The sequence below is a fragment of the Gigantopelta aegis genome, chromosome 5 (assembly GCF_016097555.1).
Source record: "Gigantopelta aegis isolate Gae_Host chromosome 5, Gae_host_genome, whole genome shotgun sequence".
Classification (NCBI taxonomy): Eukaryota; Metazoa; Mollusca; class Gastropoda; order Neomphalida; family Peltospiridae; genus Gigantopelta; species Gigantopelta aegis.
The window spans coordinates 14,821,477-14,838,976 of record NC_054703.1 but is presented as its reverse complement, the minus strand read 5'-3'; the positions used below and the strand labels follow the sequence as shown (position 1 = coordinate 14,838,976).

At 35.1% G+C, this 17,500-nt stretch overlaps 1 protein-coding gene and 1 long non-coding RNA gene across 17 annotated transcripts in view; both read left to right on the top strand.

Annotated features, from left to right (window-relative positions):
- LOC121373349 (protein jagged-1b-like) overlaps positions 1 to 17,500 on the top strand; it is a 65,312-nt gene that overhangs the window by 44,997 nt on the left and 2,815 nt on the right. For 11 of the 16 annotated variants that reach the window (XM_041499937.1, XM_041499936.1, XM_041499935.1 and 8 more), the window contains 5 exons: positions 210 to 275; positions 8,462 to 8,539; positions 13,685 to 13,762; positions 15,296 to 15,373; positions 16,314 to 16,391. In XM_041499937.1, coding sequence (XP_041355871.1) covers positions 210 to 275; positions 8,462 to 8,539; positions 13,685 to 13,762; positions 15,296 to 15,373; positions 16,314 to 16,391 — 378 coding nt within the window. The remainder of the gene's footprint in view (positions 1 to 209; positions 276 to 8,461; positions 8,540 to 13,684; positions 13,763 to 15,295; positions 15,374 to 16,313; positions 16,392 to 17,500) is intronic. The other 5 variants (XM_041499946.1, XM_041499945.1, XM_041499943.1 and 2 more) reach the window with 3 other exon arrangements.
- LOC121373352 lies at positions 2,260 to 5,774 on the top strand. Its single transcript, XR_005958068.1, has 3 exons — positions 2,260 to 2,760; positions 4,390 to 4,517; positions 5,122 to 5,774. It is a non-coding gene; the product is annotated as an uncharacterized LOC121373352 (long non-coding RNA).

Sequence of the window (17,500 nt, the reverse complement as noted above, 5' to 3'; positions counted from 1 at the left end):
TCATCTGCACTGGAACACGCTGTAAAGTGGCAATCCTCCTACAGACAGATTTGGAACCATAGTGTATCGATGTTAACACCAGATCTCCGTAGACAAAGAATCTAACTGTTAGAAAAGGCTGCATATTCTGTTAACTCTTTATCAACGCATCATGTTCCAGTTTGTTTTTGTTTGTTTTGTTTTCTTTGCATTTTGTTTTGTTTTTCTAGAAGCAAACGACGAGAATCCAGGGAAGGACGGAGATCCAGCACTTCAGTGAAAGGGGGTACAGATACGTATGTATTTTTATTTATTTTTCCCATCTGTTCACTGTACTAAGAAAAGGGCCATTCAGTACTATTTGTTTCTTTCTTTATTCTAAAACCATATAAAACATTTTTTTTCTCTAACATTTGGTAAGTGGTGTCACTGACCAAACACAACAAACCCATTTAGAAGGTGGGGTTCATAACAGATTGCATCAGTTTAAGAACTATTCATCCCCTATTCACAACTACTATACTACCACTACCACTACTACTATACTACTACTGAAACCACTACTATACTGCTACTACTGAAACCACTACTACACTAGTACTACTATTACCACTGCAATACTACTCTATAACACTATTACCACTACTGTAATACTACTGTTTCTGCTACTACTACAGTACTACTACTACCACTGCAATACTACTGTGTAACACTATTACCACTACTGTAATACTACTGCTTCTGCTACTACTACTACAGTACTACTACTACCACTGCAATACTACTCTATAACACTATTACTACTACTGTAATACTACTGCTTCTGCTACTACTACTACAGTACTACTACTACCACTGCAATACTACTCTATAACACTATTACCACTACTATAATACTACTGCTTCTGCTACTACTACTACAGTACTACTACTACCACTGCAATACTACTCTATAACACTATTACCACTACTGTAATACTACTGCTTCTGCTACTACTACAGTACTACTACTACCACTGCAATACTATTCTATAACACTATTACCACTACTGTAATAATACTGCTTCTGCTACTACTACAGTACTACTACTACCACTGCAATACTACTCTATAACACTATTACCACTACTGTAATACTACTGCTACAACTACAGTACTACTACTACCACTGCAATACTACTCTATAACACTATTACCACTACTGTAATACTACTGCTTCTGCTACTACTACAGTACTACTATTACCACTGCAATACTACTCTATAACACTATTACCACTACTGTAATACTACTGCTACAGTACTACTATTACCACTGCAATACTACTCTATAACACTATTACCACTACTGTAATACTACTGCTTCTGCTACTACTACATTACTACTATTACCACTGCAATACTACTCTATAACACTATTACCACTACTGTAATACTACTGCTTCTGCTACTACTACAGTACTACTACTACTACTGCAATACTACTCTATAACACTATTACCACTACTGTAATACTACTGCTTCTGCTACTACTACAGTACTACTACTACCACTGCAATACTACTCTATAACACTATTACTACTACGGTAATACTACTGCTACAACTACAGTACTACTACTACCACTGCAATACTACTCTATAACACTATTACCACTACTGTAATACTACTGCTTCTGCTACTACTACAGTACTACTACTACCACTGCAATACTACTCTATAACACTATTACCACTACTATAATACTACTGCTTCTGCTACTACTACAGTACTACTACTACTACTGCAATACTACTCTATAACACTATTACCACTACTGTAATACTACTGCTTCTGCTACTACTACAGTACTACTACTACCACTGCAATACTACTCTATAACACTATTACTACTACGGTAATACTACTGCTACAACTACAGTACTACTACTACCACTGCAATACTACTCTATAACACTATTACCACTACTGTAATACTACTGCTTCTGCTACTACTACAGTACTACTACTACCACTGCAATACTACTCTATAACACTATTACCACTACTATAATACTACTGCTTCTGCTACTACTACAGTACTACTACTACTACTACTACTATTACTACTACCAATACTATACTTCTGCTACTACTACAGTACTACTACTGCTGCTGCTACTACTAGTACCAATTCTTTAGTTCATACACATGTTTTTAAAGGGTCTTCTTCCACTAAATAATTTAAGCAATATTTTCTGTAAAATTCTTACAGTTCCTTGCTTCAAATTCTAGTGGGCACATCGATTTGCACAATCAGGCCGTGCCTTTGTTTCCGCAAACTCTACAGAGGCTTTTGTCATCTGCACTGGAACACGCTGTAAAGTGGCAGTCCTCCTACAGACGGATTTGGAACCATATTATATCGTTGTTAACACCAGGGGCCGTATGTACGAGGGGCGGATAAGTCCACTATCCGAGAATAGTGCCTATCCGCCGGATAAGTGGGGAAATTTGGTATGCATGAAAGGAAAATGGCCGCGCTGGTGTGTTGCGATTCAGAAACAGGCAAATATGTCGACAAAACTGGTTATTTCTTGATCGAACAAAGCAATTTGACACTTTTTATAATGTGGAAAAACATGAAGAATTTAAATTTGAACAACAAGATATTCTGAAGATCACAGATGAAATAGCGGGAAACATCGAAGTGTCCAGTCGGTTGGGCGTGTTAACGTCGCTGTCAAAAATCTACAAAAGTACAAGTTTGCAACACTTTCAATATGTCTACGGTAACTGATCGGTGAGGAACTTGTTTTTATATAACAATTATTACATATTTATTTCAGTCTGTTTGTATTTGCCACATCGACATGCATTGTCTTCAAAGTTTTAATGTAACCTACCGAAAACCGTCCCCCATTAAAAGCCCTCCCAATGGCATTGTACTTGCTACTGTATTTCTTTTCAATTTTAAACAACGTAAGCACGAACTTTGATTACGTCATACATGTATGTTGTTCACGAAAACACGTCGACAACTTATCCAAAAATGGGAAGGTTATTTGGGGAAAATGTACAAAAATGGAAATATAGAAATTAATCTGTACAACCGTGTCCGGTGTATCGGCGCGTCCGGTGATTCGGCGCACTTGGTATTTTGCTTGAGTATGCTTAACAAGTTATCATGTTGTCGGAGTTTTTAACGAATTAAAGTTCAATTCCTTTTTCAATGGTTAATCAAGTATCAACATATTTATTGTTAAGGGTGCAATTATTTTTTTTTTTTAGAATTATCAATAATTATATAATAATTTCAAAATAAATCATTCACCTGTTTTCGTGTTTATAAACGCGAAGTAGGTCATCCTTATTGATAGGCTATTAATTAAGAATGTTAAAACCAGTCTGAAAACACCTTTCCCGCATTTTAAAAAACATAGTAAACAGTATAAACTGTAATGTATTTTTGTTCGGTTATTTTTTATTTAAACCGAAAAAGAAAACACAGACAAATGCAATGGGCAAACGAATATTTTACACCTTAATTGACAGTCATTCCAGTTCACAATTGTCACATTGTTATAAAAAATAAAAGCGAAATAAGATCCACGTGTGTGCACAATCTAGAGAGAAAAATAAAATCCATGTAGGCATCTTAGCCATGCATGACAATGAACATGTCTGCATCTGTAGTACTGTGCCACTCAAGAAAAAAAAAATTCCGAAAAAAGATCATGAGATGGGTCATATGTGATCGTTCATTTTCATAGTAATATTTTTAACAAGACAAAACAAAAAAGTACTAAAATAAACGTCTGGGACAATTATAGTGTAGCGTTTTAGGGGCTAAAAGTGAGGTCATGGGCGGTTTTCGGAAATAGCGGGGTCTACGATCCACATCTACTGCGCCGAATCACCGGACATGCAAATCGTTTTGGATACAAGGGGGTGCCTATATTTATGCACCATTTTAAAATGTTTATTTACTACAGACATAAAACAGTTTGTAGTGTATTTCAGATTATGCACTTCTTCATTGGTGAGAAACCCATTTTATTAAATATTTCACAATGTTCACATAGAAAATGGTCCTTGAAAGCTTAGGTGCACCGATACACCGGACAGCACTGTATGTTTTTACTGGGGGTGGGTATACCTGGGAACACAGACAACGGCTTGTCAAACAACTAGCCTAAGGTAAGCAAATAAAGGTTTTTAATTTTCACAAAATAATATTAAACGCACCGGATGATTGAAATGGCCATGTACAGTACTGTAGACTGTGTAGTGTAGCCGTAGCCCTACCATTTTAGCGAACATATTTTCCGTAACTGAAACAAGTAGTTTAATTTAATTTTTATTGAAAACATGTGCAAGATTATTTTCATTGATTTCACTTATTTATGTATGTGTTCATTTTATGTTATAGGCATACATCAGTCAACAATTTGGTGAGGACTGACAACACTCTTCAGCAGGTGCCAAACTACAAAACGAACATGGCTGTAGCAAATGGTGTCATTCTGTAGCAAATGGTGTCATTCTGTCAATGTGCAGGTAATGCAGAGAGTGTGTGTGTGTGTGTGTGTGTGTGTGTGTGTGTGTGTTGAGAGAGAGAGAGAGAGAGAGAGAGAGAGAGAGAGAGAGAGAGAGAGAGAGAGAGAGAGAGAGACAGACAGACAGACAGACAGACAGACAGTACAGAGAGAGAGAGAGAAACACACACACACACACACACACACACACACAGAGACAGAGATAGAGAGAACTAGCTGAAGTAATTATTTTAAAGCATAAAATATGGCGTTGGTAAGATAATTTAACCACTAAACATAAGATACAATTTTTCACTATTATTGAAGCATAGATTTGATAAAAGTAAAACTATTAGTTACATAACAAATCTATCATTTGTAAAAAAAAAAAAAAAAAAATTAAAACAGTGCTCTATAAACATATATTGTGACATACTGTAAAATTCTTTTCTTTCTTTTTTTTACCTTGGTGAAGCAGATGATTTGTTCTTTTTCTTTTAACACCCCCCCCCCCCCCCCCCCCCCCCAAAAAAAAAAAAAAAAAAAACACACACAAAAAAACACACCGGTTATTACCCAGATCACCTTATTATCATAAATGTCATATTTGTAACATTTTGTTCCAGGTACATGGCACATAAGTTGTATACTCTGGTGCATCTAAAGTGAGGATATATACAGCTGGACAAAGTTCAAGCAAGGTGTTGAATGTGTGCGTTTTGGAACCTTCTAAGATTCATAAAGTTATTACGGTTTGTGTAATGCTGCATAACTGTGCTAGAAAGCTCCATCTGATTCAGAGAAATTCAGTGACAGTGATCATCCAGGTTTTGTTTTGTTACAAGATGATAACTGATAGGAAAGAGATTTCAACCCAAGTGGTTCATGATGTTGATAGCAGAGCTGTTATTTACTAGTAATACATTTACTCTTAAAGACAGCTGTAGATGACAAAGTAATTTACATGCTCTGTTAACACAAAATGATATTCATATTTTAAATTTTTCATACATCTTCATTTTGAATTTAAATCAATATGCAACAGGAAAATAATGTTACAGTTAGATGATTATAATTGAGAACTTCAATGCAAAACAATTCATAAAATAAAGACAAATTAACAAAATAATTATGAAAAATACAAATAAAAAATAATTTTAAGTAATAATTTTTGTTCATGTACAATGCTGAGTAACTTTAATTACATGTTCCCTGTGACATGTCACCCACTTTAATTAACAATTTAAGATGTGTTTATCTTAAGTTATCTACACTTGGTTTATTTACTTCTACACTACACTTGCTTCACTCTTCACAATTTGTAAGGTGAAATAAATGATAAATATTACTTTGAATTGTTGTTGTTTGTTGTGTATTTCAGTGTATGCTCTGTTTGGCATATGTACTGATTGAAAGAAATAAGGGATCACACCAACACTTACTGGAGATAGTGACTGCAACAAAAACACTCATCTATTGTTACTATCATCCAGTCTTACATTCCTGTCATTCAGTGACTCCCACATTACATCTTCGTACTTTATACACACATTAGGATGATAACAGTATTCAATACTAAGTGTTCCCTTATTTCTTTCTCTGTATATTTTGTATATGATATACAAAACGTTTATGGTATTTTAAGTTTCAACATGGAATAGAGTGTATATACGTGTAACATGGAATTAAGTCCCTATGTATTAAAAGTGTAAATACTAGTAGTTAACATCACTAGTTATTTAAGATACAGTTGGTTTGACGGACTAATGTTATTACACGTCATATTTGTAATAATGGAAATCAAATCTTTGTAGAGCTGACTGAAAGCAATGACAAATTAATGAAAAACTAAAATTAAAAGTTCCATTCTTGTGGTGTCTATAATTGAGCACTCCATTCCCCTCTATGTCTTGGATATGCCTCTAAAAGTTGTTTATGTGTGTTAAATAATAAAATCTAACTTTTATTCCAGATTATAAATTGTATATTTGCATTTGGATTTTAAAAATATTATTTAGTTTTTTAATATTATTACTTTTGTATGGCTATTAAATAATGATAACGGAAAATTGCCCCTGTATTAAAAGCAGTTTCCGTTTCTCTTTTGGGGGTTCTGCCTACGTATTTTAGACTGACTGTGCGTGCCATAATTCATTTTAACAAAACCCCAAGTGTGTTTCACTGGGTGTTTATTTTCATAAATGTTCAGTCCATTTTGTTTACTGAACCAAAAGAAAACTGTTGCAGTGGTGGTAGGATTGGGGGTGTGGGTAGGTGTGGGGCTCATAATCCACATGAAAAAACAATTCTTTATTTATATAAATTCGGACAAAGTATATTATCGTCGTCAAGTGCAGGTAATCAAGTTGAGTAAAGAATTTACCTGTCACGTATTTCTTTGTTATTTCTCTCTCCCTCTACCCCTCCCTACCTCTCCTCTCTCCACCCCACCCCCCCCCCCCCCCCCCCCCCTCTCTCTCTCTCTCTCTCTCTCTCTCTCTCTCTCTCTCTCTCTCTCTCTCTCTCTCTCTCTCTCTCTGCACACACGCCTGTATAAGAATCACCACACATTGTTACACGGGGGAGTGGGGCGGGACGTAACCCAGTGGTAAAGTGCTCGCGCAGTCGGTTTGGGATCGATCCCTGTCAGTAGACCCATTGGGCTATTTCTCGCTCCAGCCAGTGCACCAGGACTGGTATATTAAAGGTTGTGATATGTGCTATCCTCTCTATGGGATGGTGTATATAAAAGATCCCTTGGTACTAATCTAAAAGCCATATAACTGTAAATAAAACGTGTTGAGTGCGTCGTTAATAAAACACTTTTTACATGGGTTACGTTAAAAATAATACTGTCAGTAGAATGAATGAAAAATACAGAGAGAAGTTTTAAGGCCCGAATGTCTTATTCGTTTTTACCCGAATTCGAAGATTGCCTCCCTCCACCCTCAGACGCTTATGGTTGGTGTTTGATCTTTTTTTCTTTTTCTTTTCCACGACTGGTATATCAAAGGCCGTGGTATGTGCTACCCTGTCTGTGGGATGGTGCATATAAAAGATCCCTTGCTACTAATGGAAAGATGTAGCGGGTTTTCTCTCTATCACTGTCAAACATGACCATATGTTTGACATCCAATAGCCCGATGATTAATAAATTAATGTGCTCTAGTGGTGTCGTTAAACAAAACAAACTATTTTATTTATTGACCTGTTTTCCAGTTATCTCCCTCTATATCTGCATTTCTATATTTTATTAGTATGCTGGGTGTTATATCTTGGTCCCACCTTTGTATTTATTTATTTGGCAGGACTATTTGCCTCTATTTTATTATTGTTTGTTTTTAATTTGCACCCCTTCCTAAATATATACTTCACTTTTAATGACTGTTAATAACTGAATTGCTATATATTTTTTCTTCTTCTTCTTCTTATAACTATGTATTTAATTTTATTTATTTTCATTATTATTTTTGTATTATTGTTATTTGTTTTAATTTTAATTTTAATTTTAATTTTAATTTTAATTTTAATTTTAATTTTATTTATTTTATTGTATTGTATTTATAAATAAATGTATTTATATATTTTATTTATTTATAAATATTAAACGATACACTTTTCCTTTTGTTTACAAAAGTACATTGTAAGCGCAACGCTAGGTTCCAGAATGCCATGCGCGGCGAGGAGTTCCCTCAATCTAAAAATAACGCCGCCAGGTAGCTAATCGCGACGTCATTTACGTTTATGCATACCAAAAAGCGAATAAATTTAAACGCGATTAACAATCCGCGTTTAGCCGCTATCCGCGTTTAGTTTTATCCGCTCCTCATGCATACGGCCCCAGATCTCCGTAGACAAAGAATCTAAAAGTCTATATATTCTGTTGACTTTTTATCAGTACATCATGTTCCAGCGTGTTTGTTTTTGTTTGTTTTGTTTTGTTTGCATTTTGTTTTGTTTTTCTAGAAGCAGACGACGAGTATCTAGGTCATCTTCCAGGGAAGGGCGGAGATCCAGCTCTTTAAAGAAAGGGAGTACAGATATGTATGTATATTTGCGTTGCATCTATTCACTGTATTAAGAAAAGGGTCATTCAGTACTATTTGTTTGGGAGGTTTATTCCTAAAAACCATAAAATATTTTTTCTCTAACATTTGGTAAACGGTGTCATTGACAGAACACAATACAACCATTTAGGTTAGGTTCATAATAGATTGCATCAGTTTAAGAACTATCCACCATGGGGGGCGTGGCTTCATGACGTCAGCGACTTCATCACCTTCCATCATCCACTACTGCACAGTTTGTCTGCCATCTTTGGTGATGCCATAGCGAAATCGCTATAGTATCACGCAAAACATTTTAATTGAACCATGATTGAGGGAATCCCATGACAACCTGTGAGCAGCTTCATTTTCAAAATTGGAACTCTTTTATTACGAGTCTAAAACGTACGACAAAACCGAGTATTGATGAGGCTATATATACGAGAGCCGACTAAAGTACCTTTTAATTGTATATACAGTGCACGGCCGCCGTAGAGACTTTAAAATAATTTAAAATATATTATTCCTTGACAACCCCCCCCCCCCCCCCCAAAAAAAAAACACAAAAAAAACCCACCTGCCGCTAGATTCATATTCAACCCCCAGTCGACTGTTTGTACTTAGTATGTATTCCTCTTGTTCCAAGTTGTTCGGCAATATGGATCAATCAAATACTTATTTACCGCCTATATACATTTTTGCCGTGTTTATAGCCAGCCCTCGTTAGCGGAGGCCATATACACGGCCGTCGTATATATAGCCACTTCGAATATAAACACTGTCTAGTTCACAGTATTCTTTAAAAATTTAATAATTCCTATTCGAAGCCAGTTGTAATTACCCATGGGGTTATGGCATATTTTATATAATAATAAAGTTGACAAACTGAAAAATTAATGAGGTGTTTAGGTGTTTAGATTTTTCCGCGAAAAAAAACCCCGATAAATTTGTCTGTACATGCAAAAGCCTAACTAGTCGGATCGTTGCTGTTTAAAATGCTTCTGTTGCTAAAATAAATTAATGCATAAGCTTATTTTCATTCAGTACATGTTTATATATATTTTTATAACTTATTTTCATTGTTTTTCTTTTGATTTACCCTACGTCGCATAGGACGGTCAAGCGTTCTCGTTACAGAACAGAACAGAATTTATTTACACTCTGGCCGTTCAGCAACGGCATAGGAGGGCTACATAATATAAAGGAACATATATATATATATATATATATATATATATATATATATATATACATGAAGAATTTGGGATTTACAATATAAATGTATATATGTACACACATTCACTTCACAATATACACATGACAAGATGGTGGTTGACAATATATGCAGTAAATAAGTTATTTTCCAGTATAAACAGTACAATCCTTAAATACTGTTAGTTTGGGTGCATTTTGAGCGTTTAAAGATATTAGTAATAACATTTATTAATTTTGATAAATTCTTTAATACACTGATTCGTTTACTGTTCATGAGTTGTTTGAATTTGAAAGTATTTGGTCGCGTATAATAATATGGATGTAGAAACTGGACCCTGGAATCATGAAAATATTTACAGACGAAAATATAATGGTATTCGTCACCAATGTCTATTTCATCACATAGGTTACATAGCCTGTCTTTCTTAGGTATGTTATTCCAGCGTCCAGTTTCAATAGGCAAATAGTGATTAGATAATCTGAATTTCAAAATAGTTGTCCACATCTTTTCAGGGATAATAGTAAAATATTTTTCTAGACTGAGGTGTTCTTTGTAATATCTGTATGTAGTGCCTTTCGATGAGAGTTCTATTTCGTTACTCCATGTTTGTAAATATTGGTCATATTGTCTATTTTTTATTTGTTGAGAGAGGACCTTAACTGATACAAAAGATTGGGAAAGCCAGACATCGCTCATTCCTAAATTATTCAGGATATTTTGTACTGTAGTGATCCAGTTATAATTGGTATTATTGCTAAGATGGTCTAATAACATTGCTCTATATAATAAGAAAGATAGTTTAGATTGTTTCCCCGATACAATTCGTGCCCAATAACAGACCATTCGTCTGTATATAGTTAGCTCGACAGGCATTCTCCCCAGCTCTCCGTATAACATAAATAGTGGTGTCGATTTTTTTACTGGTAAAATATGTCTGAAAAAATGTATTTGGACAGCGTTTAAGATATCAGTTTTCTCATGTCCCCAAATTTCGCACCCATGTAGTAAAACTGGAAGGATCATCGAGTCGAACATTTTAAGTTTACAGTCGACTGACAGAAAATGTTCTTTGGCTTTTGCAAGTACAAAATACATTGCTTTGGTAGCTTGTTGTTTAAGTCTCATCTTTGTAATTCGGAAGTTATTTTTATTAGTAAATGTAATTCCTAGATATTTATACTCTTTAATGTTTTCTAAAGCAGTGTTTCCTATCTTGAAAATATGTCTGTAGTCTTTAGCTGTACCGTTAAAAATAATTACCTTCGTTTTAGTGATATTAATTTTAAGTTTCCATGTCTTGCAATATTCATAAAAGGTGTTTAACGTATGCTGTAGGTCAGATGCAGTTGTTGCTAAGAGGGCTGTATCATCAGCATATAGCAGACAGATAAGTTGAAGACCAACGTCAGTTGGGTTTTCGGGATTATCTGGGATAGGGGAAAGCCCTTCACATCCATGATTGAATAAGTAGTCTTCTAAATCATTTAAATATAAAGAAAATAAAACAGGTGATAAATTTTCGCCTTGCCGGATACCGTTGTTGCATGGAAATAGCCCGGAGTGTTGGTTGTTTACATATATAAGTGATTTAAGGCCTTGGTACATCTGGTGTATGATTCTAAAGAATTTGCCGTTTATATTATTATATAATACTTTTGCCATAGATTAGTTCGTGAAACCATGTCGAAAGCTTTCTGAAAATCAACAAACGCGCAGTACAACTTCTTTTTTATTTTTTTCAAGATATCTATCAAATTATGTAAGGTGAATATGTGGTCTGTTGTGGAGTAGCCTTTACGAAAAGCAGCCTGGACTTCACTCATGATATTATTTTCTTCAATAAATATATTTAAACGGTTATTGAGTATAGATGTAAATAACTTAGAACAACAGCAAAGCAATGTGATCGGTCGGTAGTTTTCAGGCGATAGGCGGTTTCCTTTATTTGTAAAAATTGGTATGATGATACCATTGAGCCATTCCTCCGGCAAAACACCGTGCTCGATGAGTATGTTAAAAAGTTTAACGTAAACTGGCAAGAGAATTGTTGCGGTTGATTTAATGTACTCGTTAACGACTTTGTCAATACCAGCATCTTTATCATTTTTAAGTTGTTTTATGCCTTTTAAAATTTCATCTTCGCTGAATTGTCCGTTAATAATACTGTCATTGTTTACTTCATTTAGTGCTTCGTCCATATTAAATTCGGGTGTATTATCCTCATTCGGTTCGCCCTTGTTTAAATTACTGAAGAAATTGAAGAATTCATTTACTGGGGGAATGTTTATATCCGATTTGCGTGGTCCCTTCAATATTTTATAGAATCCCTTGGAATCGTCTAGTCGTAATGTTCTCATTTTCCTTTCAGTTTTAAATCTGTGTTGTGAGTATGCGTTAGAAATACATTTCTTATAGGACTTACTGGCATTAATTAACCTCTTTTTATTTTCTATTGTTTTGTGTTTTGAGTATAATGTTTTTGATTCATGATACTGCCTTCGCAAATATTGACATCTTACCCCAAACCAGGGTCGCTTATTAGCAGTGGACTTTTTATCACGGTTGTTAGCGCGAGCGCGCACCTGACCAAATGTTGAGACTGCCGAGTCTAAAAATAGATTTTTCAGCGTGTCGGCTGCTTGGTTAACACGTGCTTGTATATCAACAGATTCATCGTCCAGTACTAAGAGGATTGTTTGAACTAAGTTATTATCGATATTATTGATATATTCCTCTCGTTTACTTGGGATCCACTTACGAATGTTACTGGGCGCGACTTCATCACTTATATTCTTCCTAATATCAACATGCGTGTTTGTGTAAGTATTGCATTTATATGTAAGTGCTAACGCACAATGAATATCTGAGAAAAGTGGGTCAAAATCACAGATATCGAAATCAGTTACATTTTCAAAAACATGGTAGGTACCGATTGCGTAATCGATCAGGCTTGAGTCTTTGCTGGTTACTTTCCCTATGTTTTTATCATTTCCACATCTACCGTTTAGAATATATATATTATGTACTTTACACAGCTGTACAAGTTTTGCCCCATGTCCATTAACCCTTCCCTTGTCCTGGCTTGCACTATCTCTAGGAATATCGATATTATCCAGCTTTGATATATCATTTAGGAAATTTTCCATATCAATATTATCAATAAAGATATCATCATCAAGAGTAATATAATCAGGATAACATTTGGTTCTGGCATTGAAATCACCCAATAACAGCAAAGGTTTTCCTGATTCTACATTTTGAGAGATTTCATTTTCTATAATGTCAAAAGTGTCTTCTTTAAAATATGGTGATCCAGTAGGTGGGAAATCGTTTTGACATTGCAGTTATTCGGGGGTTGCCCATCACGTGACTACAAAATAATACGTCACACTTCTTCGCTCCAAATAGCTGTTTTTCTTCCTGAATTATTATGGACCGTTGACATAATTCAATTATTTTTACAAAATGTCAGTAATTAGTGGGTTATGGTAGTTATGTAGATGGTTAAATAAAGTACTTTTAGCGACAAATCAAATGTATATATTTTAAGATAATACTTTGTTAGGTCATTAATTGTGTCAACCGTCCGTGACAGAGCGCCTTTAAAGGGTCTTCTTCCACTAAATAATTCTGTTGGGCACATCTATGCATATTCAAACGTGCTTTTGTTTCTGCAAGCTCTACAAAGGCTTTTGTCATCTGCACTGGAACACGCTGTAAAGTGGCAATCCTCCTACAGACGGATTTGGAACCATAGTATATCGATGTTAACACCAGATCTCCGTAGTCAAAGAATCTAACTGTTAGAAAAGTCTGCATATTCTGTTTATCATATAACTCTTTATCAGCACATCATGTTCCAGCGTTTGTTTTTGTTTGTTTTGTTGTTTTTGGGGTTTTTTTTTGCATTTTGGTTTGTTTTTCTAGAATCAAACGACGACCATCTAGTTCGTCTTCTGGGGAAGAGCGGGGACCCAGCATTTCAAGGGAAGAGATTGCAGATATGTATGTATATGTTTTTACATCTATTCCCTGTATTAATAAAAGGGCCATTCAGTACCTTTTTTTTTCTTATTGTTTTTTAATTCAAAAATAACATAAAACATTTCTTCTCCAACATTTGGTAAATGGTGTCATTGACCAAACACCACACACCCATTTAGAAGATTGGGTTCGTAACAGATTGCATCAGTTTAAGAACTATTCATCATGGTTGGCGTCGCTTCATGACGTCAACGATTTCATCACCTTGCATCATCCACTACTGCGCAGTTTGTCGGCCATCTTGGCTGATGCCATAGTCAAATCGATATATCCTATAGACCAGGTATTACTACTACTGACTACACTCAGTGAACTAAATACAGTTTGAAGCCATTATTAATAGCACTCATACTATAATAACAACTACTGCTACTACTACAAAAACAACAACAAATACTACTGCTGCCACCACCACCACTACTATTACTACTACTACAGTACTTCTACTATTACTACTACTACTACTACTACTACAGATATTACTACTGCTGCTGCCACTACTACTACTACTACTAATAATAATAATAATTGTACTCCTACAATTATTACTACTAGTACTGCCACATCCGCTACTAATAGTATTGCCACTACTACAGTACTACTACTACTACTACTACTACTACTACTACTACTACTACTACTACTAGCATTAGTACTATATTACTACTACTATAACACTGCTAGCACCACTACTTCTGCTGCTACTAGTACAGTACCACTACTACTACTACTACCACTACTACTACTACTAACACCATTACTATACTACTACTACCACTACTATACTACTACTACCACTACTACTACTATTCTACTACTACTATACAATTGCTACTACTACTATACTACTACTACCACTAGTATACCACTACTACTACTACAACTACTATGCTACTACTACTACTAATATAGTACTACTACACTACTACTACTATGCTACTATACTACTACTTCTACTACCTGTACTGTACTGTACTACTACTACTACTACTACTACTACTACTACTGCTGCTACTACTATACTACTATCACTACTATACTACTACTACTACTACTACTATACTGCTACTGCTACCACTACTATACTACTATTACTACTACTACTACCACTACTATACTACTACTACTACTACCACTTCTTTAGTTCATAAACGTTTTTAAACGGTCTTCTTTCTCTAAATAATGTAAGCAATATTTTCTGTGAAATGCGTACAGTTCCTTGCTTCAAATACTATTCTAGTGGGAACATCTGTGTGCACATTCAGACATACCTTTGTTTCCGCAAGCTCTAAAAAAGGTTTTTGTCATCTGCACTGGAACACGCTGTAAAGTGACAATCCTCCTACAGACGGATTTGGAACCATATTATATCGATGTTAACACCAGATCTTTGTAGACAAAGAATCTTAACTGTTAGAAAAGACTGCATATTTTGTTCACTCTTTATCAACACATCATGTTTTGTTTTGTTTCCATTTTGTTTTGTTTTCCTAGAAGCAAACGACGAGGATCTAGGTCAGCTATCAGGGAAGGGCGGAGACCCAGCACTTCAAGGGAAGAGGGTATAGATATGTATGTATATATTTTCTCGACATCTATTCACTGTATTAAGAAAAGGGCCATTCAGTACTATTTGTTTGTTTTTTATTTAAGAATTCGCCGCAATTATTTTTTGGTTCATGCAAGTATGAACCGAAAAAACGATGTACACACTGAAAGACTCCGCGTATGAATGCAAACGTTCATTCATTATTACTTGAATCATGTGATTTTTTTTTAAATTTTGATAAGCGATGCCATTTCATCTAGCTGCTGTGCATTTTTATGGATCATATCGTTATATTGGAAGGAATTGTCCTATTCGTGTTTAGTTTATATTTTATGAAAGTGAATGAAGGGAACGTGTCTAACATTTATGCTGTCGGTCGAACGTTTAATTTTCGCCAATAGCCATAGAACATCGCTTACAAGTAAGTTACAGGCGTGAAGTTTCCTACATCATTTCTTTGGCCACCAACCGAGTCTCATATTCTTATTCTTATTTTTATTCTGTCATGAATAGCGAAGAGGTTGGGTTTGTTTGGGGGTTTTTTTAATCAATGCGTATAGATCTACAATGTCATGTCTACTCTGCTATAGCATTTTTCCATCAATTTATCGTGTACATTTTTTTTTTTTGTATTGCTTTTGTAGCTTTCACGTGTATTTTCTTCAAAATACCTAAATATGGTTGCCTGAATAATCAAGCTTGTTGCACAAAAGTAGTGCGAGTCAGTGGGTGGAGGTAGTAGGCGTGGCTTACTTTTTTTCAGTTCATCGAGATATGAACGGAAAAAAAAAGTAAGCACCTCTGGACCAATGAGATTACCGTAAAAGTGTATACTTGCAAACAAAAATTAGTTATTCTAAAATATCAAAATATTTTTTCTCTAACATTTGGTAAATGGTGTCATTGACCGAACACAACACATTGTTTGTTTTGTTTTGTTTCCATTTCGTTTTGTTTTTCTAGAAGCAAACGACGAGCATCCAGGACTTCTATCGGGGAAGGGCGGAGACCCAGCACTTCAAGGGAAGAGGGTATAGATATGTATGTATATATTTTTTACATCTATTCACTGTATTAAGAAAACGGCCATTCAGTACTATTTGTTTGTTTTTTATTCTAAAATAACATAAAACATTTCTTATCTAACATTTGGTAACCGAACACAACACACCCATCTAGAAGGTCGGGTTCATCACAGATTGCATCAGCTTAAGAACTATTCATCATGGGGGGGGGGGGGGGGGGGAGGCTTCATGACGTTAGCGATTTGATCGCTTTGCATCTTACACTTCTGCACAGTTTGTTGGCCATCTTGGGTGATGCCATAGCGAAATCGATATATCCTATAGACCGGGTATTACTACTACTGATTACACTTAGTGAGATAAATACAGTTTGAAGCCATTATTAATAGCACTCATACTATAACAACTACTGCTGCTACTACTACAAGAACAACAACAAATACACATACAAAAACGACAATCAGTACTATTATTACTGCTACCATAACAACAACAGTAGTACTACTACTACTACTACTACTACTACTACTACTACAACTACTACTACTGTTGCTGCCACTATTACTACTACTACTACTAATAATAATACTTGTACTACTACTGCCACCACACTACTACTACTACTACAGTACTGCTGTTGCTGCTACTACTATTACTACTATACTACAACACTAATATACTACTACTTCTGCTGCTACTACTACAGTACCACTACTACTATTACTACCACTACTACTACTAACATCATTACTATACTACTACTACACTACTACTACCACTGCTATACTACTACCACTACTACTACTACTACTACTACTACTACTACTACTACTACTATACTACTACTACTACTACTACTTCTACTACTACCAGTACTATACTACTACTACTACTACTACTACTACTACTACTACTACTACTACTACTTCTACTACTACCAGTACTATACTACTACTATACTACTACTTCTACTACTACCAGTACTATACTACTACTATACTACTACTTCTACTACTACCAGTACTATACTACTACTACTATTACTATACTACTACTTCTACTACTACCAGTACTATACTACTACTATACTACTACTTCTACTACTACCAGTACTATACTACTACT